The sequence below is a fragment of the Ailuropoda melanoleuca genome, chromosome 14 (genome assembly GCF_002007445.2).
Source record: "Ailuropoda melanoleuca isolate Jingjing chromosome 14, ASM200744v2, whole genome shotgun sequence".
In the NCBI taxonomy this organism is placed as follows: domain Eukaryota; kingdom Metazoa; phylum Chordata; class Mammalia; order Carnivora; family Ursidae; genus Ailuropoda; species Ailuropoda melanoleuca.
Window position 1 is genome coordinate 61,806,703 of NC_048231.1, and position 24,718 is coordinate 61,831,420.

At 40.8% G+C, this 24,718-nt stretch overlaps 1 protein-coding gene across 4 annotated transcripts in view; it reads right to left on the bottom strand.

Annotated features, from left to right (window-relative positions):
* The window catches only part of ZNF521 (zinc finger protein 521), a 273,128-nt gene that overhangs the window by 153,267 nt on the left and 95,143 nt on the right, over positions 1-24,718 (bottom strand). For 3 of the 4 annotated variants that reach the window (XM_034643332.1, XM_034643331.1, XM_034643330.1), the window contains exon 3: positions 3,466-6,818. In XM_034643332.1, coding sequence (XP_034499223.1) covers positions 3,466-6,818 — 3,353 coding nt within the window. Of the gene's footprint in view, positions 1-1,310; positions 3,237-3,465; positions 6,819-24,718 lie in introns of those variants that run through there. The other variant, XM_034643333.1, reaches the window with a different exon arrangement.

The following is a 24,718-nucleotide window of genomic DNA, read 5'->3' on the forward strand; positions in this document are numbered from 1 at the left end:
GTTCCCCCAAATATTTTATTCAAAACAAAGACTCCATAGCAAATTTAGATGGATAATTATAGGATTTTGGCACAAAGAAAACATGTTCACAAATTCAGAAAGCATTATGCAGAAGAAAAGGGGTTCACATTCAGATCTTTTGTCTTCAATTCCAAATTTCTCCATTACATGATAGCTACCTACTATTATGCTTCCGTAAGTGTCATGTGCCTTGTCTTTCATCCGCTTCTTGGATCACATGTGTTTATCTAGTACTTATCCTTCCCTAGATTATATCTAAATCCCTTTTAAATAGGTAATCTAGTCTCAACCAAAAACCATTCTTTTATGTCTTTGAAATACTCATTCCAGTGTCTACCAAGAAGACCCTTATGGGATCACAAGTCATAGTCCAGAAAAAAGTCTAATCTTGTTCTTGACAATATCTGTGTATCCAGTTTTGATTATGTCCCGTGGTCTTCTTTTCTCTTCTGAAGTCTCAAGCCTCAGCAAGAAGAGGAGATGAAAATACCACCTATAGCACTAAGTCCTTCGTTCCTGCCTAGGACATCGAAGTCAGGACACACACATGCCACACTTCTTTTTGTGATAAAATTTATTCCCACATGGCATACCTGTCTTTTGGCAAAGACTTACGTAATAACTTCTCTTATACCTACATGGTAAAAAAGTTACACCATACACGGGAGAAGTCACAGAAGCTTAACTTGACTAACACAGAATGTAAACAAATTAATTTTTATTATATGTCTTTTTCTTGCTAATGCATTATTTTGGGGCTCCTTTTTGCAAAATTCCACCTATGTTTAGAAAATTTTCTATGTCAAGTACAAAAGATATGGCCTACTGTACATTTTTAAGTGCAGAGACTATCAGAAAGGAAGTGAGCACATGAAATTTTATGACTTAAATAGTGTAATGTAGAAAAAATAATAACAATGATGAAAATGTCAAACAAATCAGTGAACTTTTGAAGCACAAAGGAAATATGTACAACGGAATCCTAATATCTGGTCGGTTTAGGGCATTGCCACAAGCTCCTATTAATCAGACTTAATAAGGAGGTACCCTTCTGTTTAAAGAGTCACTTTTAGGCCTTGGTATCTAGGTGCTTTAAAAACACTATTGTAAAAATCACAATTAGGAGCGCCTGGATGGCTCAGTTGGTCTGACTCTTGATTTCGGCTCAGGTCATGATCTCAGGGTCGTGGGGTTGAGCCCAGTGTTGGGCTCCGGGCTCAGCACAGAGTCTGCTTGAGATTCTCTCCCTCTGCCCCTTCCCCCTCAAGTAAATAAATAAAATCTTGAAAAAAGAATTACAATTAAGTACTGCTTTTAAAAATATCTTATACATTATTCTATTTAAGTGCAGGATATAGTTAAACTTCATCATGAAGATTTTAGGTATAATTAAAAACTTGACCACCCGTTAATGATAAGTTCTCTAAGCAAATAACTCTAACCAAATTAACACATAAAGACTATTCATATGTCCTCCTTCATTTAAAAAATAAATCTCACCTCAAGTGGTATAATAATATATAGCAATTTAGGAACATCAGAAAACATAAGCCAGGAACAGAGAAGAAACAGGCACATGCCTTTCCACAATCTACTAAGAAACAAGAGCCCGATTTTGCTTGATTTTAAATGAACACACCACCACAATCACACACACACACACACACACACACACACACACACACACGAATGCAATCATTTCAAATCAATTTTATGCACCATTTAAATTAAACGTGAATATACAAACTCCCCTCTATATGTTAAGCACAGCAAAAGTAAAAAGGGGGGGAGAGAAGTAATTTTCTCCATAAATGTTTTTTCTAAAATTCTCATTCATAAGCATTTTAAAAACAAGACATTTTGGGGACAATTGGGTAAATTTGAATATGGACAACTTATAGATGACTTATAGATCTACTTGATTTCTTTAACTGATTTAGTTAATTGCCTTAACTAATAATATGGTTAAATGGGAAAATGTCCTTCTGCTTAGGAAAATCTTGACGTCTGACACTTACTTTTATGTGGTTCAGGTTAATAAACAGATTGCAGAGAGAGAGAAAAAAAATGTGACAAAATATTCATATCCGGTAAATCTGTGATATGGATACACAAACACACAACATACACTGTGTTATTCCTTTAGTTTTTCTGTAGGTTTAAACACGTTTGAAATAAACACTTGGAAAAAATAATTCATTTCATCTGATTAGAACTACCAAAAGAAACTACCTGACCCAACACATGAGCCAGGAGCCATTATCAAAACTATGCTCTTCCAGCTGTCCTCATCAGTTTGAAAGGACTTCATTTATTTAAATGAGAGAAAGGTGCAGATTTACTTGGAAGGAGAGAAAGGAAAGCAGCTTCAAAGTTTGGGAGCTTGCCTGTCACGCAGATGCCACATTTCGGGAGGATGGGCTCTGTGTCAGTCTTCCCGGCTCTCCCCTACCAGCTGACTGATGGCTATCTGCGGGGACGTGCAGGGGGGCCTCCAAGAGGGTGTGAGTGCAGAGACAAGATAAGAAAAATGCAGTGACCCCAAACTGAAGGGAGATGGATCTCCCTGGGGTTTTCATTTGGATGGATCTCCAGATAGGGGCAGGTAGGGAAGTGGAAAGAACTCTTAGAAACCAGGTGATAAAGCATAAAGAAATTATAATAAAATGAGCCATCCTCTGCTCAGCTTCAAGGACTGGTGACTTATAAAACTATTTCGTTGTAAATGAACTTATTTTTCATACTCATTATGGCAAAGAAGGCATGAAACCACTCAAACTAAGAAAAAAAAATCCACTTTAATTTTGAAACCCAAACCCAGAGAGTGAAGACTCGGGGATCTTTAAGGGGATGCCTTGAAAAGGAACATTGGGCATGTGGCGCTTGATAAATGTAGGGGTTTTTAAAAAATCCTGTTGTGCGAAAATATTTTGCTCCCCACCCAGAAGACAAAGAGAAACAGTGAGTGTTGACAACATGGTATTATAAAGCCACCCCTACCCAATTTGTTATCCACAAATATATATATATTCTTTTTAATTTACTCTAAGCCAGCATGTTGGCCCATAGCATCTTACTTTTATGTCATTATCTCTCTGCCATACACACAAGTCATAGCTGGGGATTTCAACTCGCGGTGAGGCTATGCTGAGATTCCAGATCTCAGTGGTGCTGGCATGAGCGCTGATCTCTTCAGTCATAGAGAAGACAATATCCTAGGGAGACTGGAATTAGTCCTATTTTGCACCATTCAAGCCAAAATGCTGCTTATCAAGAAGCAAGTAATTGCTGGCTAATGGCTATGGGGGGGAAAAAAAACCCACTGCATTTCAATCTAAGCATCTCTCGGCACACGACAATAAATAAAGCTGCGGAAAGTGGACACATGGAGTGGCAAGGGTTTCTTGAGGAGGTTAAAGAGCAAACAGTAAAAAGGCAAGTTACCTCATCCGACTGGGAGGGACTGATTCTGGGCATTGGCGATACTTGTGGAGTTTTCAACTGTGTGCTGTTGCTATCTGGCACGAGCTCTCGGTGGACCGTTTGGATGTGGTTCTGGAGTTCGCTTTCAGACTCAAACTTAACGTTGCAGCTAGAACAGCGAGTCTTCAGTCCCCCCGCCTTGCCTTTACCCTCAATGGCACTGAGATTCTCATTCTGGCCCAAGCCCGGCCTATTCGTGCCGGGAGGGATGTTGATGCCTGGGCTGCCGCTCTTACTGAGATTCACACAGCCGGCGCACAGACCATATGGCAGGCCGTTGATGTCAAGTTTCACCAGATCTTGCTTGGAACGGAACTCTTTGAGGCAAGACGCACACTTGTACAGTTTTTGGACATGCTGGCCACGCCCCGTGGTCTGGACGGCGGACCCATTCCCTGTCTTTTGCATGTGGAATGTCCCGTGGATTTTGAGTTCTAAGGTGGAGGTCACGGTCTGCATGCAGACCACGCAGCGGAACCCCGTCAGGGAATTCCGCAAGTCAGGGTGCATTTGGCAATGCTCTAAAAACTCCTCTTCGCTCTGGAGAGGCATCTTGCAAATCCGGCAGTTTCCAGTATCAAGACTCTTACTGTGTGTGACTTTGTGTTCGGTAAGAGTCAAAAGGGAGGGGAACCGCTCTCCACAAATAGGGCACATGTAGTGTTTGACCGGGCCTAGGTGGGTCTGCATATGCTCGCGGAGGCCGTTTTCGGAGAAGAAGGTTCGAGAGCACACGTTACACTTGTAATTCCCTTTAATGAGCTCGGCTTTCTTCTTCACGATGGCGCTCTCCCCGGGTCTGATGTTGTGGTCTCGCAGCTGGTGGTTCTGCAGCAGGGTCTCCATGGTGTAGGCCGCCCCACAGATGTCGCACCCGTACATGGGCTCCGAGGTGTCCACGTCTTCTTCGCTGCCGTCATGGCTGTTGTGGGACTCCTGGCTGTTGGTCAGCAAGGTCTGCAGCTCCACCTCCTCCTTCTGCACTTGCTCAGAAGCCCCGTTCGTTCCACAGTTGGGAGCCTTGGTCTCAAACACACAGTGCTTCTCCCGCAAGTGCTTCTCCAGCAGAATGATGGCATGGAAGGCTTTGCTGCAGAACTTGCAGTTGTACTTCTTGCTGTGCGTGGTGATGTGGCACTGCAGCTCCACCTCGGTGCCGAAAGACTCGCCGCAGAAAATGCACTTGTGCACCTTGCCTTGGTTTTCCAGGTGGTTGTGTTTCACGTGGAGCTGGAGGTCAGTCTCGTTGCGGAAGTCCCAGTTGCAGGACGTGCACCTGTAGACTTTCTTCTCGTTACTGTGTTTCACAGCCAGGTGGAGCTGAATGGAGACTTTTGAGTCGAAAACCTCTTGGCAGAGCGTGCACCGGAAGAAGACGAAGGTATGCATGTCCAGCAGGTGCTTCTGAAGGTCGTCCACTGACGTGAACTGCTTGTCACAGCTCTCGCAGATGTAGTAGGTGGAGGTGATCATGAAATGAATGGTAACGTGCTTCAGCAAGGATTCTTGGTTGGGGAACTCCTTGTTGCACTGAGGGCAGGTCAGTTTGGGGAGCACAGTGTCGAGATGAGTTTTTAGGTGTGTCTGAAAGCTGTCCAGGGATGTGTACTTAGCACCGCACTGATTACAGATATATTCTCCAGCCGGACGCGCAGGCGCGCCGCCCACCGCCTGCATCATCTTAAGAGATGTCTGCTCTATGGCCACAGGAGATAAGGGGCTCAAGGCCCTGGATTTCTTCCCATTGTGAATATAATTCAGGGCCAAGGGAATGTTTTTATGATTCTCTTTGATATGCTTGTTCAGCTTAAGAACGCTGTTGAATATTGGCGAATTCGTACAGTAAGAACAAGAATAGACTTCTACTACAGGTTCCTTCGGAGTCCCGAGAACCGGAGACCCAAATCGGGAGCCACTGAGGTCACAATGGACCTGTCTTATGTGCTCTTCCAGGGAAGAGTCAGTGAGAAACCCCATGTAGCAGTGGGGACAGAAGAACGCATTGCTATCCTTTGCAGCAGGGTTCGCAAATCCATGAGAGCATCGGATGTGTTCCTGAAGGGTGTTGAGGTCGTTGACAACTTCGGAGCAGAAGTTGCACTGGTAGACTATGGCAGGCATGGCAGAAACAATCAGACCTGGGTCCTGAGCTTCATGCACTTGCTTCAGATGTTCATTTAGGTTATAGAGTGAGGGCAACACCTCCAAGCAATACTGACAAATGTGGGCCTGTTCTGGCTTGTCTAAATGCATAGTTTTCAGGTGAATCTGCAGAACTGCCAGACTCGAAAACAACTGCTTATTGCAGTAAATACAGCTGTAGGTCACTTTTGCCTGTTTACTCGAGGGGACGGTCATGTCAGGGGTTTGCTGAGCAGCCCGCTTCCTCCCCCGACTCTTTGGGATGGGCGGGGCAGCTTCCACCATGGTCGAGCTGTCCACAGAGAGGTTGGAATCTGGAGTCGTGCTGGACACAGAAGTGTAGCCCACTGTGACCAGAGAGGGGCTGTTGCTGTGGTTGCACGACTCGGCTTGCTGGTGGCTATCCATGTGGCTGTACAGTTCCTCGACGGTGTGGAAGCTCTCCGAGCAGATGCTACAAGAGTTCTTCTTCTCCCCGCCATGCACCTGCTCCATGTGGTTCATAAGGGACGTCTCCTCCACGAAGAGCTCATGGCAGTAGATACACTGCAGGGCCGCTCGGTCCTCGTTCGGGGAGCACTCGGGGTGGCACTCCGCGATGTGCTTCTGGAGGTCTTCCGGGAAGTCAAAGCCTTCCTCGCACTGACTGCACTTCTGAGTGTCCTTTATCTTCCAGTCCTCCATCCTGGAGCCAGACTGGGAGCCGTCCTTGTTTCTCTCGTGAACCTGCATGTGTCCATGTAAGGAGCTAGAGGACAGGAACCCACGGCGACAAATGGCACATTTATATGGCTTGTTGGACGTGTGAGTCTTTAAGTGGATCTTCAAGTGATCACTTCGGGAGAACGCAGCATCGCATTCGCTGCAGTGGTACTTCTTGTCCCCCGTGTGCAGTTTGATGTGGCGGTCTCGGCTCCGCTTGTGTTTGAACAGCCTACTGCAGTAGGTGCATTTGAAAGGCAGTTTGTCGCTGTGACTCTGCTCATGGTGCTTTAGGTAGCTGAGGCGGCTAAAGGATTTGTCACAGAACTGGCATGGGTATGGGAGTCCAGGGCCACCTTCTTCCTCTCCAAAATCGCAACCTTCTCCATGGCTAGGGGAAGTCTGGTCCTTGCTGGAAGGTGAGGAAGCCGGCCAAGAGCAGCTGGGATCATCTTCAACATCCACCCCATCTGCAATGAGAAGCAAGGGGACAGTTCATCTTACGTGTGGAACACTTGAGAACGAGTTTACCGTACCATTGCAACAAGTCCATTAACCGTCGGACCATCTAGAACCTTTCGGAGTTTCGGGGGCGGCAGGACAAAAAACTGAAGGACAAACTATTTGAGTGGAACACTTTTAAATCTGAGCCCAAAGCTTTTATTCTACATTTACTTTCTACTGGGTTGTAAAATGTAAAAAGATATTAAATAGTTCTATGTCTAAATTACCCCTTTTATTACTTTTTATCATTTTTTTCCTTAGAAGCAAGGTATATATTACACATCGACAATTTTATTAAAATGCAGATTTTAATATATTTAATGCTTCTTCTGTATTCATTCTAAAATGATTTGCATATTATGGGAGCATCTGAAGAACCAAATGAAAAGAGGAAATATTACAGGAATGATTTAAAATTAATGCAGTCAACCCAGATGTCTAATATTTAATAAAAAATTCCCTCAGCATTTTGCTTGTTTTTCTATAAAAAGGCAATTCTGAAGACCAAAATCTTTTATGGGGTTCTTATTGATACAGACCTTATTGCTTTCAGCAAAAAAATATTAAAAAGTAAGCACATGAAGGAAGACAGAAAACACAATAATAATTACATCTTGTGTAATGAAAGACAACCAGGATTTCTTCAATAACTGAAAGATTCGAATACCATAGGCCAGAAAATGGATTATTAAATGTTAGAAGGGTACCACTAGATATTACATGTAGCTAGGATCAGCCAGGATCAAGAAAAAATGAGAGTTTCACAAGGGCCAGATTGTAATAGTGTATTTTGTTTGGAAAGTTCAAGAGGTGGCCCACCATTTCTTCCTTTTGCAAAAGCTTCAGCAGCATGAACTTCCTTAGCCAAACAGGACCTGCACTTTGAGGTGAGCAGAGACAAAGCGACTTGTGAAAAACTGGAAACAGGAAAAGTGATAAATGATTATGGTAAATGCTGAAAGATTTATGAGTAACAAAGAGAAGACAAACAAGACTGAAAGCCAGATACAACCTTAGCAAGTTATCCATAAAGTAACTCTACCTTATATTAGGTGCTTTTTAACTATGTTCTTGGCAAACGTGCACTCCTATTTCTGTTGCTTTCTTAACATCCAAGTGGAAAATAAGACCTTCTCAAGGAGGTTGTAAAACCTCTTTTTTGCTTTTCAAAACAATCTATCATTCAAGATGAGAAGAAATTGTAAAAGCTTTTCACTCTCCAAAAGAGCAAGATTTTTCAGAAACGCAGACTTGTGAAGACCATCGAGTGGAGCTGGTGAGCATAGTGATTCTATTAGGATAATAGGTTCAATTAGAATATTATTAGGATATTCTAATAAAATTTGATTAGAACATGATCAAATAAGTTTTTAAATTCTTCAAAGCTGAAGTTCACTAGCAAGCTATATTATTAACACAAAAGTAGAAACTGGCAAGCATTATGTAAACAAATTCCACGTCTGCTTTCTTTAAGGTAACAAGATTTTACTAGATTATCAACCTCTTGCTTATCCACAGGAAACAGATGAGGATCATTCCTTTCCTGCATCTAGAAACTGATGACAACACCATCTCACTATCAATGCCAGATGGCAACCATCTAACTCTGAGAAAACAACCAAACACCATTCCTGGATCCCTGCCCACTGCAACAAAGCTTCGCAATACAAGTTGAAAATCGCATGATTTTGCATCCTCATTTATATGAGTCTGTAACCCGACATGTTTCCAGCATAAGAAAGGGTCTACTAATTGTGTGTCTGATTTAAATTTAAGGGTGAATGCATAGAAAGAACATAGATAAGTTCAACTCACCACCAAACAGAAAAATGATTTTTAAAATTTTTAAACAAACAAACAAAAAACCCTCAATGGTGATTCTGGCTTTCCTTTTAGAAAGCTCTAAGGCACCTAAAGACAAACCAAAGTTTTAAAATATTTCTCTTAAGAGAAAACAATTGCTATTTATTAAATCTGCTCAGCATTCTAGGTAAAAATCTACTCTATTTCACATTTATCTTTTAGGCTTACATCCTGTTGTTTCACTGAAAAATATTTTCAAGCACATCATCTCATTGGTACAGTTGGGAAAACAGTGAATCAGAATTTGTCATGAATCTAGACTCAAAGAAAATAACTACTGACCCTAAAAATTTAGCAAGTGAACTTATTATTAAATTGCAGATTGTGTCCAGGCGGGATATACGATTATACAAATGTACAAAGAATTACAGAGCAATCGACCATTATAAATAGTGTGCAATCCCTGATACCACTCTTACATCAGGTTCTTGTTCCTGGGCCATGCCTGACTCTACCTATTACATAACTGTTCTCTTAAGCTTGTAAATTTCAACATGTCAAGTGAGCTGAGTGTTAGGATCAAATTTTTACTCAACCAGGAATCGAGGGAGCTGGAAACCTTCTCTTCTCTCTCTCTACGACCTCTATTATTTGGTCTTGGGGGAAAAGAAAGTGAAAATCACAGATGATGTGTCTTTGTAACTGAAATACATGAAAAGAGAGTACAAGATTCAGAAGGCTTAGGCTGGGGGATGGAATAGACGGAGCAGAGTAAAAAGTTGGAGCAGGGAATGCTACTTTTAGAAAAATAAATAAAGGTTTCATGAAAGGCTGATTTCTATTTTAAAATCTAAATGGTAAAGAACTCATTTGCTGGTACTATAAACGGATGTGTGCTCCCAGGGACACACAAGGCACTCACTGACAAAACTCCCAGGGGGTTGGTCCAGGCTCCAATGGTATCAGTCTCCCAAGACTTTTGTGGTGGTGGTGGTGTGACCAATATTCTCTGAGGTCTACCTAAGTCTTTGAAAGCTGTCCGTCCCCATGAACTTCAGCTTTTGGCAGTCACCACTGTGCAAACTATGTTTAGATGGCTAATGTAGATTTGAACAATTTCAAGTTCTTTTTTCACATAGAAGAAACTATGGAGGATTCTTCCAGTGCTGGTTTCTGGATCAACTCGAACTCTCTTTTTCCCCTTGGTGCTGACAAAGTGCTACTTACAGGAATGTCTTTTCTGTGTGATGGCAGGTTTTCTTCATTTCAATGTGAAGTACTTAACATGTCCATGTTACATTTTAATTTTTGGAATCAGTCACTTCACACTAGGTGACTCTCGGAGAACTGTAGCTCTTACAGCCGGGAGAAAAAAAAAAGAAACAACTTTGCTGGAAACCAGCTCCACGGCCTCAAAGTCTATTTAAAGATGCAAATGTGTGTGCATAGTTAGTGCAGATGTTTTTCTACAGCAACTGTACTTGCTGAGTTTCACCATTTCCATAAAGCACATTAAAACAAGTGTGTGAACACTCCGAGATGAAAGTCTCGAACACTCCTGAGACTTTCAGTGGAAAGTAGAGCCGCCTGACTTTTCTCCAAGCAGACAGGAATGCCCATGATTCAGCAGCCTGAGTAAATAAAAGAGGTCCTTATTTCCTAATTTTGCTGGCTGGCCACACTGCAGCAGCCTCTGTGCTCCTGCCAAAGGGGATGCAAAACTGGAACTACACCCAGCCGCTGAAGGCCTGTCTTTGTTAGCCAGCCAGGCTTTCCCGACCATCTTCTGGCAACCAAACTGCCATATCCTGCAAGGAGGACCTCCATCTCAGGCTTGATGGTTCTCCAGTCTGCCGAAAAGGACGAAACAACAGATTTTGCCGGGTCTGTGTCGGAGGAGGACAGCTGGAAACTCAGTTAGCGGTGGAGCAACACCTGTTCGGTCCTATTTATGGGGAAAAGTGCTCACTACCAGAAAAGTGAAGTCAGACTGGGAGACGGTATTCCGCGGCAAAAAAGGCACCAGAGCACAAAGTACCTCTGTGATATAAGCCACTGGTCCCTTAGGTGCCAGCCTGGGGAGGAGAGGGCAAAGATTGGATGTGATTTTATCCTGGCTGCTGCGGACGAACAGAAGAGCACACCCGCGAAGGGCCCATCAGCTGCCAATCAGGGACCCGACCTGCCGCAGAGAAAGGCTGAGGGTCCCGGCCACTCCTTGGCTTTCGAGCCTAACTGAAGTAGCCAATAATAATAATAATAATAATAATAATAATAATAATAATGATATCAAAGTAGTAGGAAGAGAGGATGTGCAGAAAGGTTCGGGGTGATGTCAGTGCTTATTTTGTACCATGAAGCGTGTCTTAGCACTAAGACACGTGTCTGTTGAGGGCAGGGAGCACGCCTTTCAGAACGTTGACTCTGTAACAATGTGGACTCCTCTCTTTGTTTAGCTAATTTACGGCCAAAAGAACCCAAAAAAACAACCAACCAACCAACCAACCAAACCTGTCTTGTCCACAAAAAAGTTGTTTTGTACAAGACATGTAGACCTCAATATAATGCATTTGACAAAATGATTCTTATAAAATACATTACATGGTAGCTGGTTAAATGACAATTAATGAGACAGCTCAATATTGCAGTTATTTGTGTTTTTCTTATTTTTACTTTAGTTCCGTTGAAGAAAGAAGTTTTTTGTTTTTGTTTTTGTTGGTTTTTTTTGGCTCATCTTTGTCTTTTCTACAACAATGACTAGAGATACCTTCCTTGGTACACATTCAATAAATACCATTTAAAAAAAACAATATGGGCAATCTGAAACTATTAAGGAGAAAGTAAAATAAGGTGGAGGGAATCACTGTAGACATTAAAGAAATTATCCGAAGCTCTGAAGTTACGGAAACTTCTGACATTTTCCATTCTTCACAGGACTGGGCCCTCGCGAAGCTGGCTTACTGATACCCTTTTGCTACCTAAGCTCATTCATCGCAACGGCAGAGTACTCTCTAAATTGCCCTTCGGGGACTCAGTATCATGTGTGCAAGTGCCACACAGCAAGGTTCCTTAACAGGGACAGGATTTACATCAATGGTTACTTTTCAAGTGAAGAAACGCACAAATCCTGACAGGTCTGCTGCCTCTGTTTTCAGGAGTGCGATGACTCAGAATGAGAACGAAAAGTCAAGAGTCTGGAGTTTTATTTCTAGCGTCATAACTGACTTAGAGAGTGACCTGGCCAAGTCATTTAATCTGGCCCTACCTAGGTACTTCACCTGCAATATGAAGATAATAATTCTTGCTCCTTACCCTCTGGGGTATTCCAGAGATAAGTGAATGTTTCTGGGGCACCTATCATCCCTGGAAGAAAAGCTGCACAAGTAAACAAAAAGATTTACATGTGTGGCGTGCATTTATGTCTCCACATGTAAGAGTGTATATCGTATAAACGTATTTCAACATTTTCTTTCCTTTAATGAAACCACTGGAAGATTAGCTTTAAGGATTGGCCCAATGGAAATCTACAGTGCCTTAAGCATTGTACATTCAGCCATCAAGAAAATAAAACATAAATAGTTGGTGATATCTAAAAATTAATGGACCATAAATCCATGCTGACTTTGTTCCAAGTATTAAATTATCATGCATAAGATATAATCTTGGGTCTTTACAGACAGATAACCTTGGAACAAGTATTTTGCTATGTAATTCTGAAGCCAAGTATGTAATTTTCGAAGTACCTCTCTTCTTTCAACACTAGCAAAACAGTCACTGCATTACTTAACATCAAAATAAGTTCATTTAGAAGATGATCTTTTAAGAGTAGAACAATAGGTTAAAACACGAAACCCAAGCAAATTTCCAGGTTATTTTCCTCCATCGGCTTAAAGTTATTATTTCTGCCAGCACAGGCCCTGTAGGAGAAGTTCTGAACTTTCACATTAAAGAGTTCATAGTCCTTTTTTCATTCATTCATTACCTGACCCACCTTAAGAGAAATAGAGAATCCTGAGGGGAAAATAAAGCTGTGCACAAAGACTAAGAGAAGTTAGGCACCATTCAAAGAGAACAGTGTCTTGACATGTGTGTTTAATAGACACGGGTGACAGAGATATTTCTCGTGTTAACTTGGTGCTTTCACCGTAACAATTTTACATCACCATACATAAAACCATCTAACCAAACTACATAATACATTTTTAAAGCAACGGTTTTCGATGGCTAAAGGATACGGTCATTCTAAATATACCATTATGCATTATTATACAATTGCTTCCTTTCATTCTCAATAGAAATGTCAACAGTTTTAGAAAAGCTGCAATTTTAATGATATAACTTTCATGGTTTTTGTAAAAATCAACAGCCCCACATGAAATTCACCTCTTTGTCATAAAACTTATTTAACTACTTGAAAATGTATACTCTTTACTGGCTGTTCAAAAGAGAAATGTAAACTTTAAAATTATTTATAATTCACAGATGCTTATAAATTCTGTAATATTCCAAATTGTTCTAGAAGGACCAATTAAATGCATTAACAGTTAGGTTATGAGGGAAGAGTGGTCACCCATTAATGATAGCAGCCGTGGGGAGCAGGAATTGGTGGTGCACATTTTTTTTACTACAGTATTAAGATGAATTCCAGATATCAGAGCTCACTTTAAATTAAAAAAAAAGAAAAGGAAAAAAAGAAGGCTCACTCTCCCCGACAATCCTTAACACTTCAGTTGCGCCAACGTAAGAGATAAGAAGTTGTTATCACCCCTCCATTGCCCTCCATGGGTCTTTATATCCACGCTGTCTCTTTCTCCAGACACATTTCTATTTCGTGTGCAGAGAGAAGTACAAATGTTTTGCTTACTGTTGCTTAAAGTTCACTTGAACAGACGGAGCTCAATGAATTCCATCTTCTGCAGCCAAATTAAACAGAAAACAGTGCATTCTTAAGCAGTTCACACTTAACTCCACCTCTCAAATCAGAGGAAAAAGCTGACGCGCAACCAGTTAAAGAACAGTCATCATCTCCCTCACGGAAATCGAGACGTGTTTCTGAAGCCAGACAGAAGGAAAAGTGGTTTCCATTTATGCGGGGGGTGAGAGCCACTTTACTTTTTCTATCTTTTGGCTCACTTAAAAACATATATAACTAATGATAAGCATCAACCTCTTGGCATTCAGTAATTGGCAATTGTGTATTACACATCTGTGTACAACGCTGCGGCTGGAGAGCCTTCTACATTATTTAACATGTTTCTCTTTCCTTGAATAATGACAGACACCGTCACGGTGAATTTCCCAACTCTGCTTTCTTTTCATCTCTACTATTTTGGGTTAGAAGGCATGTTGTAGTTACTTTCTCATCTTGTATTTATATCTGACCTCACACCACAAAGAAGCTGAAGCTGTTCTTCATTGCTTATTTTGTTCATTCATTTATTTAACCAGCATTTATCAAGCACCTACTATGCGTTTAGCTCTGATATTAGCTTATGCATTCTAGAAATTCCTTATTTTCTTCTAAGTTTTGGCTTCCTTATCTATATCATACCAGAAAAATGCCAGCCTGCCTCATAATTAATATTACAAGAATCAAGCGTGACATTGTATAAAACAGCTTTCTGAATGTTTACAACATAAAAATGTACTAAATGGCTACTACTACTATGAAAGTCAAAGTAACCTTTAGGTTATAACTGATAAATGTGGAAACAGTACAAAGGAAAACAAATGAACTATAATTTAGTTCATTTTTTCATACTGAAATTCTAATACTTCTATTTTTTTTGAAGATTTATTTACTTATTTTAGAGAGAGAGCTGGGGAAGCGCAGAGGGAGAGGGAGAGAGAGAATTTCAAGCAGACTCCCCTGCTGAGCGTGGAGCCTGACAGGGGGCTCGATCCCAGGACCCTGAAATCATGACCTAAGGCAAAACCAAGAGTCGGATGCTCAACCAATTGAGCCATCCAGGTGCCCCTGGAATTCTAATACTTTCAAAGGTAAATCCTTCAAACAAAAGGGATACTTTTGCTTAAAAACAAAAAATTTACAAAAATACCCAAAAAAGTCTTCTGAATGCTATTACAGTTATCTTGAAAGTTCAATGTGCAGGAGCTATTCCTTAATAACTGCACACACTGGGAGGTTGTGATTAACTCATCACCAAAGTAAAATCCCCATAATGGAATGGCCTGCATTCAAAATCTTGAAGCCACATTACATGGTTCTGACACCAGCCCTATATCTCACATTATTTGACTTATTTAGAAATTTCTTGAGGCAAATTCTATTTTGCTTCAATATCCTTTCCACTAGTGTGAAATATACCTATTAAACTATAAAAAAAAAAAATCCACACCTCTGGAATTCTCAGCAAATGTCTCAGTGCTACCATACTAATCATTAATAATTTTACATTAACCACTTCACTGGGGGAGTATCAGGCAAAAAGAATTCTTCCACTGAGAAAACTAAGTTTGAAAATATTTTTATTAGTGAATGATGGACCTCAGAAAGTTCATTCCACTGTGTTAGTGGTTTTTTGAAGAATTGCCATAACCCACTAGAATTTTTAAACAAAGCAATCAGATTCTTTGGAATCTAGTCTAGTCTAACAGAATGTTTTGTCATATTAAAATCTACTTTACTGAATATTTTTCCAACGTGTAGGCTTTGGTCCAACGTTGATAAGCTTTTGATCACAAGGAATTATAACTGTCCTGAAATGATGTTCACTCAGGCTAAATTTCACCCATATTCTATCCACAGCATAGTAAAGCTGACATGAATTTCCAGCAGTTTAAAAAGGCCACACTATATACTTCATTGCAGATAAAGCCACTGGAGAATACAAAAGTGTTGAAAGGCTAAAATTTAATTAATGACCAATTAGCACCCCCTGTGGGTTCATTGTGCAGTAAAGTGATAAATACGGTGTGCTAATATAGAAAAAACTGTTACAAAGTTTAGGGGGAAATATTACTACAATTATCTATTATCTATGTCTATTTGACATATTATAATACAATGGACCTCAGTGTTCTTGATTGTGATGTTCATGTGTCTAAAATATGATAACGACCCTTCAAGTCTGGGACAAATAATCATTTTTTTATTTCAAGGCACACACTTTGACTCCTGCCAGGTTGTCAGGCTGGGGTATAAAACTCAGTGCTCTCAGATAGCTAGTGAGTGCACCTAGTCCACCATCTGGCACCTGCAACTCCAAGTAGTTTGTGTTATCTACTCCTCGGTCAGTGCTGATTCATCGTACAGGGAAGTTACATGTGGTGTTGATATTAACAAATGGAGGATGCTGGACTGTCTTGAGACTTTGTGCATAGGAAGAGATCTACAGGAGGAGAAATCACCAATCTGCCCTCACAGGATAGAGTTTTACAGTGTTTAACAGAATCATTAACTTTTATGCTAACACTTAAATAGTAAAACTAAAATTGAAAAATGAGGTCAGATCCCAAGTAACCCAAATGATATAAGGAGTCCTTTATTTCAAGTAAGATAATGTTTGGTAAACTGTACAGGACAAAACTATTTTCTTAAAATAACTCTAACTAGGGTAGGACAAAATATTTCTACACAGGTCATACAATATCATATGCCCTTAGTCACCTAGTTTCTTTTTTCTTCCATTTACCTAATTAGGCAAAATCTGCAAGAGGCAATCCTGAAAATTAGACTGATCATTGATCTGATGGATTTTCCTGGTACCTTATTCTCCATTTATTTTCTATTTCTCACTTTTAGTTCGGTTTACTCTTCCCTAGAAACTCTACCTGAGAATAAATATAAAAATAAAATCCAAACCAGTTCATCCTATCTTTTTTTTTTTTTCCTTGTTAACAGTCCTGGTAATTTATTTATGGGCACAAAACCCAGTAAAAACTGTGACATTCTGTGTGTGTGTGTGTGTTTATGTGGAGTTGACTAAAATGTTCAGAAGAGACTAATGATTTTTGATAAAGTAATTTTTGAAATATTTTTGCTATTTCCCATTATAAAGGTGTTAATCATAGTAATTTGCCACTTAATATGAGTCAATGCAAAATCATGTCTTACTGAAACACTTCGTTAAGGGACATCTTTATGATGCTTTTTTATGATTAATATATATTATATATAATTATAATGTTTTTATTAAATTCTATATTTTATATGTTTGATTATATATCTATATTATATATATATATATATATATATAAACTGAGATTAAGTGTCTTGCCAAATACTCCAAAACCAGTGACAAAGTTATGCCTCAAAAACCCCATGATAATTCTTTATAATACTACTTAATTTTGTCTACATCCAAGGTAATTTTAACACAACAAAACAACGTATAAGAATCCATGGCAGTGTGGCCATAGTAACAAGTCAAGTAATAAAGCTGGCTGGAGTCAGGGGAACCAGTGGGAGACCCCCACCTGCACCTGTTTCACAATGACATGTAGACATCTATCCCTCTGGCACCCAACATCTAGGACACGAGCAGTGTATAAAATTCCACTGAAAACTTAATGTGCTAATATGATTTAAACAAGAGTAAATTAAGAAATTTGAGTCAGGTAATAAGGAATTTGATATGTACCTGCTTAGGCCTCATGTAGAAATGCACTAATTCTGAGCCATAATTTTCATGGAGAAATTTATGACAGTGTTTTTGCCTTTGAAGTGGGCGATATGAAGAACACCACACATCTGTATGTGTCCAAGGCTTATTGGTATGACCCTTACAAAAGCATGTTTTGAATACTCAGAGACTTTAAAATCTACTAGCACAATTCTGGGATGTTGACTGACTCGATGCTGTCTGTTAGAAAGGACTGGTTTCTGAATCTTTAGCAAGCCTCCTCCCACATCTGAGCTCTGCTCTTTTCTCTAAAGATGACCTGATATTGTTTGGCATGGGTTATGCACACCTCTGGGTCTGACTTGAGGGATCAAAGGAAAGAAAATAAGTGAATTTGATTGAAGCCTACACAGAGTAAAGAAAGTCAGGGCTGTCATTCCTAACTTTTCATATATATGAAACGTATGATTGAAGATCTGTGCAAAGTCTTAACCTTGAGAGGAAAAAAAAAAAAAAAGTGTGAATTTTACCAATGAAGATACAGGTCAAAGAGGGTGAGGAACATGTTATAATCTCGCACTAACAGTAGCCGGTGATCGTAGAACTAAAACCTGAACCTGGGCCCCGTGTCAAGGCAAGTAGCTTGGTCCGTGTGTGAGATAACTTTCCAAGTATACCCTTCCCTAATCCTCCCTGCTAAAACAACAATTTCCAATGCCACCAAGTCATCTAGTTTTTAATGGGTAAATGAATAAACTTAAAATGGCTCATTTTCTTTTATTAAAGACTTCATTGTTTTTTTCCATTACAAAATGAATTCATGGTAATTGACATGTTTATATACATATACACAGAGGAAAACAAAACCACCTAACACTGATATGAATCCATGACCTGCTGTTGACGAGTCATGACAGCCTATTTCTTAATTTAATTTCACTTCTGGCTACTGGCTAGAAAACCTTACACACACACACACACACACACACACACTCCTCCAGTTCTCCTTAACAGCGGGTCTCCCTCCTTCTTTCTCTTCTTTCTATCCTCTCCTTTGAGCGGCGGTGGCTCGGTCATGTCAGGTATTGGCAAATAAGAGCAGAAGAAAAGTCTCCATCAAACTAGAGCTGTGGTCAGCTTCCCCTTCCTCATGCTCTGCCTCTTGAGACACATTCCCTACCATTCATCCCAAAGAGGGGTACAACGAAGGCTCCCTCTCACATTCCCCTAAGCTGTCCTTCCACAATGATTATGGCAGCTCCCATGACTCTACCAAAGGCTGACCCTCTGCTTCAACCAGATTACCCAGGGCAGTGTTTCTTAGTATCATCCACCACCGGCCCCCCAACTCCCCAGTCACCCAAACTGCTGAAAATTCAGACTCCTAGGATCTATGCCCCCAACCCCAGTGCCCACCAGCCCTGAACTTCTGGGGATGAGGCCCAGCAATCGCTGTTTTTGGCAAGCTTCACGGTGCCTCCCTTGCACTCCCATGTCTGAAAACCACTGCAGAATCTCTTATTTCCCCCAAATCATTTAAGTCCTCTGCTTTAAGTTTGCTACACTCAGCCATGCCTTTGCCGTATTTGCTGCTCCACACTAGAACAACGCTGATGGTGGGCTTTCTCTCCCTGACTCAAAGACCACATGAAATCCCAGCTCTTCCAAGCAACAGCTTTTACAAAAAGAAAACATCATTATCTCCTTTGCCTTCCCATCCCTTAACAGTTGCCCCTCCCACTTGCAGCAGGACTCCCAGCTTCCAATCTTTTCAGTGTAATGTCCAATTAGCTCCCATAAGTTACTTCCTCTCTGTAGAAGGGTTGTTGGCACCAGCTTGTTTATTTCTGGAAAAAAGACAGTAACCGTTTTGAAGTTATAAAGTTCCAAGTACATAAAAGCCTGGTGTTACATGATTCTGATACAAAGTTGTGAGTAAACAGCTTGTTTCAAACGTGCACCTGGAAAAGTCTATGTCTGAAACTTTTGTTGATAATTCCTTTCGAGCTGCATTAGCTTCATGAGAAATATGAACATGCAATGAAATGCAGCTCACCCCATGAACCACTTCACCCGCAGAACTGTCATAACTAAACACAAAGTAAAGGAATATGTGAAGCAGGAAGAAGGGAAAGGGGAAAAGAGCTTCCGGTAATCAGCAATACTTTCTTTTTCCACTCAGGAAGGCATTGCTAGAACTGCTGATTAAATGCCTTAAATTCGGGACCTCGCTAGAAACTGTAGATATCTTGTTTTTTTGAACTGGCTCCTTTCAGTCTCCCGCAACTTCCTGGGTTCTGCACGAAAGTGTGGTATGCCATACAGTAAATTAAGCCTTCTGCTGTCAGGACTGGAAATAGGAGGGGAGTAGAAAAGTGGCTTGATCTCAAATGATTTTTATTGGCTTCATTTACATCCTGTTTAAGGTCTTCAGAGTAGCTCAAGGTGTCTTATCTCTGGCTACCAGGGGGTATTTTGCAGTCAAAGCAGTTACACTTCTCTCTCCCTCTCCTCCTGTCCCTTTCCCTCAAGCTCTCTTTCTCTCTCTCCTTTTTTTTTTTTCAGGCCATCTTATCTTATCACACACATCACTTCAGGCTGAGGAGAACCCATACTTATCAGAAGCCGTGCACTCTATTGTCGTTCGGGGCTCTTGGAGACAAATGAAAGTTTAAGTCAAAAGAAAATCAGTTAACCTCTTCCACACTCAGTTTAGAAACACTCAGGACTGTCTCGGTTTCATTAGTGCTAATGGTATGAGACGTTTTCCCCTGTGATTCACATGCACACAGGACATCTACTCTACAGATTAAGAAGACTAGGTACAAAGTTGCTGCTACCCTATTGCCTTACGACCCTAAATAATGCGGCTTACAATCACACCTTTATGGGAGCCCTCATGTTGGGGTGACTCTCCCCACACTATTAGTCATTTATGCACAATATCACAGAAGGAGGAAGCTCTAATACACACAAGAAAAGAAAAAAAAAAAACAGAAACAAAAAGACAGTGGGAGCAAGTAGGGAACAGTAGCTAAGAGAAGAGACTTCTCTCCAGATGCACGTGACTCCTAACCCGTGAGGTCAGCATAAGCACTAGATGGCTACCAATAACACGCAGAATACATCTTCTCTAATAGCAATACATACTTTATTCCAATCTGTTAAAGAATCTGACAGTTTATGGGGAGCCCAAGCATTGAGGGGCCTGATTCTCCTGTTAGAAACTCTAACAACAGCCTGCCTCCTGGCTCCACACTGGAATTGTCCAACGGAGCTTTTAAAAATACGGGTTTCTCCCCAGATCAAGTAAATCAGAGTCTCTGAGGGTGGGGGCCCCGAGGAGCACAGTCAAGGTTGACAACCACGGCCCTAGATTATCACAAGTTGATTTGCAAAACCCCGTGAAAGGCGGTCCACAAGCCAGACTCCACAAAAACAAACCCCTTTATTATCAGGGCTCACCTACTCCTTGACAGGAGAGCTAGCATAGGGGCAGATTTTCTGCAGTACTTTGTGTCAAATGCAATGAACCAGATATTTTTTAAAAAGTTACAGCAAGCAATAGTGAATACTGCAATCACTCGCCATTATCACATGTGAAAGAGCAATATGTGAACAGTTATTAGGCGTCTCATCTGTGTGTTTTATACTCCTTTTAAAAATTCCCATTCCTCTTCTCCTTCATACCCCAGCACCCCATGGGCTCCTTTATATTAGTGATAACCCCATCCTTTTACCTGCAGTGAAGGTTCTCTTAATTGTCCATTATCTTAGTGTGTCAGCACAAAGGAGCAGGGATGGAATCCTCGTCCAAACGGTTTCACCTCCCTCTCCTGAGAGTGATGCCCTTGTCAAGGCATTAAAGACACGAAAACCTGCCACTTATCAGAATTGTATTTGAATCGAACCACTGTCCTTGAAAACTGAAGGCAGGAGATGGTATCAAACCACACCACGTTGCCAGCTCCAGTTCCACGGCGGCTGGAACAATCTGAAAAGATACTATCCAAACTTCGCCATGCATGCCTTACAATAGAATTACAGGTAACAATGAAAACATGTTCACCGATTTTCTTACGTGTTAAATACAAAGAAATTCACAGGTCAGATTGTTCAGGGATGCAGTGTTAACAGCTCCAAGCCCTAGGACACCGTCGAACGTAAACTCACCAAGGAACCAAACCATAAAACCCTTCTAATTGCTCCACACCTCCAATTCTTAGCAAACATAAGTCAAGACTATTAAAACATCACATTTATCTTGTTATAATGAGGGGGAATGAACATATCTCCAGTGATCTGGTGGACAGATTCAAAAATGAAGCACGTTCTAAATAGCACCAAAAAACAAAAAGAATGAAAAGCAGGGAAAAAATACTGTTTTCAAGTATTCAGGTCAGCCAGTATGCCTTCCATGTCTCTGTATTTCCTTGCTACTTTTTACACTTCTTTCTTACTCAATTCGAACCTGCACTGCCTTAGGAAAAAAAAAAAAAAAAAGAATTTATGTGTGCTTTTAACAAGTAAACAAGTGTACAAATTAATTCAGAGAGCAGTAATTTTGAAAATTTTCTATGTTTAATGTGCACTGCAGTTAAACTACTTTTTCTGTACAAATTAATTTACTGCATCAGTGATCGATGTTTATGTTTAGGCAATTTTATTTCTCAGTATGGTAAAATTAGACCTAATAGTTGCAACCTGTTATGTCCAATCTGTCACTGAAATTCAAATTGCTTTTTCCTATTATTCAAGGAGCAATTTGGAGGAATTAAAGCCATCTAAAAACGGAAGACAAACAATTCTCTGTAAGGACTCAACAGTCTGTGTCATCAACCAAATCCACACCCCTGTGATCTCTGGTAAGCAGGTTCTTTCGACGTGATATTCCTGAGGTTCTCGAACTTTCACAACTGGCAAGCCACACAAGAGAAAATTTTAGGATGAACTGAAAATTGTATCCTAAAAATGTTCAGCCTTTCACGAGAAGTAATCAAAGATGCAGAGACTTTGTTGTTGGCTCCAAAATTACAACCCCAACCTTCATGGCGAGTATAAGGTGCTATATCCTTTCTGTTTGTTCGGTTTTTTGCTTTATCTGTAAATATACTCTTTAGTTTTTTCTTGCAAAATAAGTTTAATTCACAAATTTCTGTCTCACTGTGGAGAAAATCAATGATTTAGATGCCTAAGATTTAAAGTTTGCAGCATGGGTGCTAAGATTGGAAGAATAAGACCTACTTCACAAATTTTGCTTTGCTTGGTTTTTCTCATTGTTTGGCTACAGGCTTGACCCTATGTAGTGGTTAATGCTTGCTCTCTTTTATGAATACAAATGACATATCTACATGGAGACAGTGGGAGGGGACAAATTGAAAAACTGGTGCAAAGCCATCCAGCCCCAACCTATGACAGATAGAAGGACCTCCCACTAGCCCCAAGTAATGGGGGACATAATCTACTGGGACTATACTTTAAATACTCTACACTATGGCTTTACACTATGCTTTCAGCAGGTTCTATTTTCTTCAACCAAAGGGCTCCAAACCAATTGTTGCTATAATCGTCACTTGGTATAAGAGAATGTCTGAAAATATTTCTGCCATCTTTTATTCCTTCCCCAATAGAGTTTTGTTGATTGCTGGGAGATTACACGTAGATTTAGGAATGCTTCTTCATGACGGGGTAACTCCAGTCTTCCCATATGCTTGAGTTTCCACATTATCAGTGGAAACCCGAACATTTCTATCAAATGAACCACATTTTTTTTTCATTTTTAGCCTCACAGCAGCCAAGTGGCCAATGACTACTTTGGATTTGTTCCTACTCTTCTCTTGTTTGGCTGAAATGGCCAAATGCAACGATAACTCGCCTCGGTTTAAGCCTGTGTAGTGTCCCACTGGGCCTCAGCTTTTATGCTCTTTAACAGTCTCCAGGAGATACCAACTTTTATCCCTGGGAGGAAGGGGCAAAGGAAACAACTTGAGGCAGTTCTTCCCTGCCCCTGACAAACTCACACACAGCTTTACCTCTGTATGGAGAGAAGAGGACGCCAGTAAGAGTTCAGAGTCATTCTATGTTAGTAGAAGAGCTGGTATTGAAATAAATGAAATAAAACTAACATATATCATTCTTTTGCTTGTTCTCTCTCTTTTTTTTAACTTCTCCATTATCACTTTTTAAATTCTAAGACAAATGCATTTCCTCAGACGATTGCTTAGATCATCAAGCTGATTAATAATTTCACTTCAAGGCAGGACTGATTAATGTGGATTATTCAACTGATTAATACTGTTACTAGATCACACGTCCAAGTGAGCTCTAAGTGTCTTGTTTTCCAAAAAAAATCTTTAATTATTGAAATGGGTTCTAATTAATGTGACTTGGTCTTCTTAAGTTTGGAGAACTTCATCATATCGTGAAACTGAGGTTTTATTTGTCCTGTTTTAGTTTTCTCAGCACCAGAGAACGAAGAAAAGAACAAAATGAAAACAGAACACATTGACTGGTAGCATTTTAAAACTCAGGTCTGTGATGGTAGGAATCTAATTGTTCACGTATACAAATTCATTGGTTTCAAAACGTCAAACTTCTAAATGATGTAGATGAATGAACTAGCACCTCATCTTCCACTCTCCACCGGCTCGGAGAGTCCCCACCACAGCCATGAGAAACTACGAGTCTCCCTCCCTCCCAACAGTGGTGAACAGATGGAATTCTATCCAACCCGCCCTCCGGAGACACCTCCAGGGTACCCCTTCATAGCATTTAGCCTCCCAATGCAGAAGTCCCCCGCTGTCAACACGCCCGGAGAAGTCCTAACACATGCAAGCACGCGCACACACACACACACACACGCACACACACACATTCTTCTGTAGTGCCCCACTTGCAAAGTTCCTGTAAGAGCCCATGTCTGTATAGCTACTCCACCCACATCGACCCTGGCATTTCAGGAAGCCTATGCTCTCACAGAGACTCTGAGTTCCAGCTTCTACTCAGCCACGCTCAAGGATAGAAGGAAACTTCTTTTTTTTTTTTTTTGAAGATTTTTTAATTTATTTATGTGACAGAGAGACAGCCAGCGAGAGAGGGAACACAGTAGGGGAGTGGGAGAGGGAGAAGCAGGGTCCCAGCGGAGGAGCCCGATGTGGGACTCGATCCCGGAACCCCGGGATCACGCCCTGAGCCAAAGGCAGATGCTTAACGACTGCACCACCCAGGCGCCCCAGAAGGAAACTTCTAACTCTCGCAAGAGTTCCCAGCCTCCCATGCATCCTCCTGTTCTAGAAGGAGCCAGTGAAGGCTCTACTCCCAGTGCCCATGAAACACAGGAAAGGACCAGGAGTGCTTGCTCCTGCAGTGAATCCTGAAGAAAGGCTAGTTTGGCCTCTTTAACGAAGACTCAGAATTCAAATTCCCATCTAAATAATGCTTATAACTCACTGTGCGACTCATTGTTCAGTCACTAGCAG